Source organism: Fulmarus glacialis, unplaced genomic scaffold (genome assembly GCF_000690835.1).
Source record: "Fulmarus glacialis isolate BGI_N327 unplaced genomic scaffold, ASM69083v1 scaffold22011, whole genome shotgun sequence".
Classification (NCBI taxonomy): domain Eukaryota; kingdom Metazoa; phylum Chordata; class Aves; order Procellariiformes; family Procellariidae; genus Fulmarus; species Fulmarus glacialis.
The window spans coordinates 1-2,878 of record NW_009191170.1 but is presented as its reverse complement, the minus strand read 5'-3'; the positions used below and the strand labels follow the sequence as shown (position 1 = coordinate 2,878).

At 53.0% G+C, this 2,878-nt stretch overlaps 1 protein-coding gene across 1 annotated transcript; it reads right to left on the bottom strand.

Annotated features, from left to right (window-relative positions):
- Window positions 1–2,208: 2,208 nt before the first annotated feature.
- On the bottom strand, window positions 2,209–2,871 carry LOC104083191 (P2Y purinoceptor 1-like; the record flags this gene model as incomplete). Its single annotated transcript, XM_009586594.1, has 1 exon — window positions 2,209–2,871. A coding segment is annotated over one exon (663 nt), but the record flags the coding sequence as incomplete, so codon positions are not given.
- Window positions 2,872–2,878: the final 7 nt, after the last annotated feature.

The window sequence follows — 2,878 nt, the reverse complement described above, 5'->3', positions numbered from 1 at the left end:
TGAGGTACCAAAAAAACCCTGGATCTCGGGAGGATCAGCCCAACACACAGATCCTTAGTGGCTTTTGCTGATTTGACAGATGCAGGACACAGAAAAATGAGGAGATTTATGGTTGCAACTATCCCTGGGGCTCAGAGGTGTTCCTTGGGATACAGATCTTTAAATCATCATTAACAGTGACATGAGGGGGCACTGGAGAAGACAGAGTTGGGCACAGCAATGCAGGGGATGAGAGCAGAGTTTGCTGGCACTTCCTACGCAGCTCTCCCTCCCTGGGGATGCAGTGATTCTTTTTTTCAATCAATCAGGCACAAAGTGGGTGCGTTGACAGGGTGCTGCAACTCCTATGGGCTGTGGGGAGCCAAGGCTAGTTCTGTGGGGAGCTGTAGCATCTTGGATGGGATCCATGTGGGAAGATGGAAGAGCTGGATAGCTTTCAGAGGCGAGGGTATTTTTTCAGAAAAGGAGGAGAAGAGTTCAGAGCTCTGGAGAAGCCCAGATCCTGGGAGTGTGTGCAAGCAGCAGAGGCCAGACCTGCTCCTAATGTCCCAAAGATCTTCCCTACTGCAGAGACAGAAGAACATCTCTTCTGGGAATTTAAGCTTTGTCTTTTGATTTCCTCTGGATGAGGTGGGAGCTGAAAGTTTCAGGGCTTTGCTGAGCCTGGGGACCTACCCTAGTGTGTGCCTGGCCCAGCACTGCTCTCCGCTGGCTGCCTGCAGTCTCGCCGCGCAGGCGGGCAGCACTCCCGGCAGCTCCCCGTCTGCAGAGCCCTGGGAAACTCGTCACCGCTCCCCGCAGCAGGCGGGCCCCTGCTCCAGCCCGCAGGCCAGCTGGCTCCTGTGTTCCTATAAAGCTTTAAAAGAAGCCAGACGACTCAGAACTGAAAGCATTAGGTGTTTATTTGCGCTTTAGACATATTAACTCCGTCTGAAAGCCAGTCGCGGCTCCCTCTGTGCAGCAGCAAAGGTGGGTCTGTGCGAGGAGCAGCTGACCGTGATAAATATCGGGCTTTGGTCCAAAGAGCGCGGCATTCGTGGACGGGCACTTTCCCAGAACAGGCTGATTTTAACTCACAATCCACTTCCTTCAGCCAAACTGCAAGATCTGCTGTTGCCAATCACATTGCTCCTTTCACAAGGACCGAAGCGTTCAAACTGTTCATGGCGGGGAACATCAAGAGCAAAAACCAAAATGCCGCTCGGGAGCCTCTGCTCCCCCCGAAGCAGAGATCCCCATGGCCCCCCCGGTGACAACACACGGACTGCCCTCGCCACCAAATCTTGCCTTCACAAGCCTTCAAACCAGCATTGCCTCTTTTTTTTTTCCCATGTCTAATTTTTAATAGACATGTCTAATACCCTCGCAAGGCTGGATGCAAGAGAAAGATGCAGTCACCCACCCAAAGATTTCAAAACTCTCCTGGGATTTGCCTGCTGCAGTCATTCGCCTTGAAAAAAAACCCAAACCCAACCAACAGCCTCCAGAAACTTTAAAATGCCAATTTGTTGTTGTCTGCTATATGCTTTTCCAGAAGAGAGTGAGTAATGCTAAAATTCTTTTTTCTTCTCTGAAGGAGGTGGGCAGTAGAAGATAACACAGATCCTGAAGCAGCTCAGTCACCCAGGAACAACTAACCCAGGAACTGGCACAGCTTAGTCATATATTTAAAACCTGATATTTTTATGAATATTTCCATTTCCAAAGCACTTCCCCCCTGCAAAAATTCACCCTCTCAGCTGTGCTGCAATGCAGGGAGTTAATTACCAGTGCCCTCTCCTTGGGTGAAGGAGGGAATCCTGTCTAAAACCCACGTCCAGTGGGGGAGAGGGGATGCAGGAGGGGGACAAGGCATCGTTCACCCCCATCCCTCACTCACTGAGGAGCTCGATGAGCGGCCGGGGATCCAGGGGATGTTACCCAGCTCTGAGCACTGCACTGGAGGCTGGGCTGAGATATACTTCAGGTCTGGAGCAAACGCAACGTTTCTCTCTTTCCATCTCCAGGCGTACTGTAGGCAAAATGGTTGGCTTGAGTAGCTTTGATCTAAAACCTGGTCCCAGTTTGCTCTCTGACGCCAGCAGTCCTGCCTGTCCCTTGTGTGAGATTAGAGCCAGTGATGCTGCAGTCACCATCTCTCTGCAAAACAGGCATCAAGGTGGGGGGGCTGCTCCCGAGAAGGGGCCAAGCGCAAACTGAAGTGCATCCTCAGAGCTCATCAGAAGCCTCCTCCTCACAAAGAATGATGCTCATCTTCTTCTCATCTGTCTGGCAAGAGGATTTCCTCCCGAAGGTGGACCCCAGGGACTGGCTGGCTCTTTGGCGGATGGTCCTCATACGTGACATGCAGTCTTCGCTGGTCATCACATAGAGCAGGGGGTTGAGGGCGCTGTTGAAGCTGGCCAGGCCCCGGGTCACCTGGTAGGAAACATAGATGTTCTTTAAAGCCTGTGTGCAGGACCCTTGCAGCTGCCAGCCTCGAGACAACAAGTTGAGGTTTCTGAAGATGTGGTAGGGGAGGAAGCAGATGGAGAAGAGGACCATCACGAGAATCACCAGTCTGATGCTTCTTCTCCTGAGGCTGAGGTCCATGGTATCGTTCCTGCAGAGCACCACCACCACGTGGCAGTAGCATCCGATGATGATGAGGAATGGGATGACGAACCCAGTCACGGTGACGGCCGCGGTGTACGGCAAGTAAACGCCCAGGTTCTCGTGCCCGGTCGTGTCGTGGCACCGCGTCCCCGTGTCGTCCATCTTGTTGAAGGTGAAATCGGGAGCTACCTGCGCCATGACCCACACCCAGACCATCGCGCTGAGCCATACAGAAGAGGTTGCCTCCTGGCACCTGCCCCGCGCCTTCAGCGGGTGCACGATG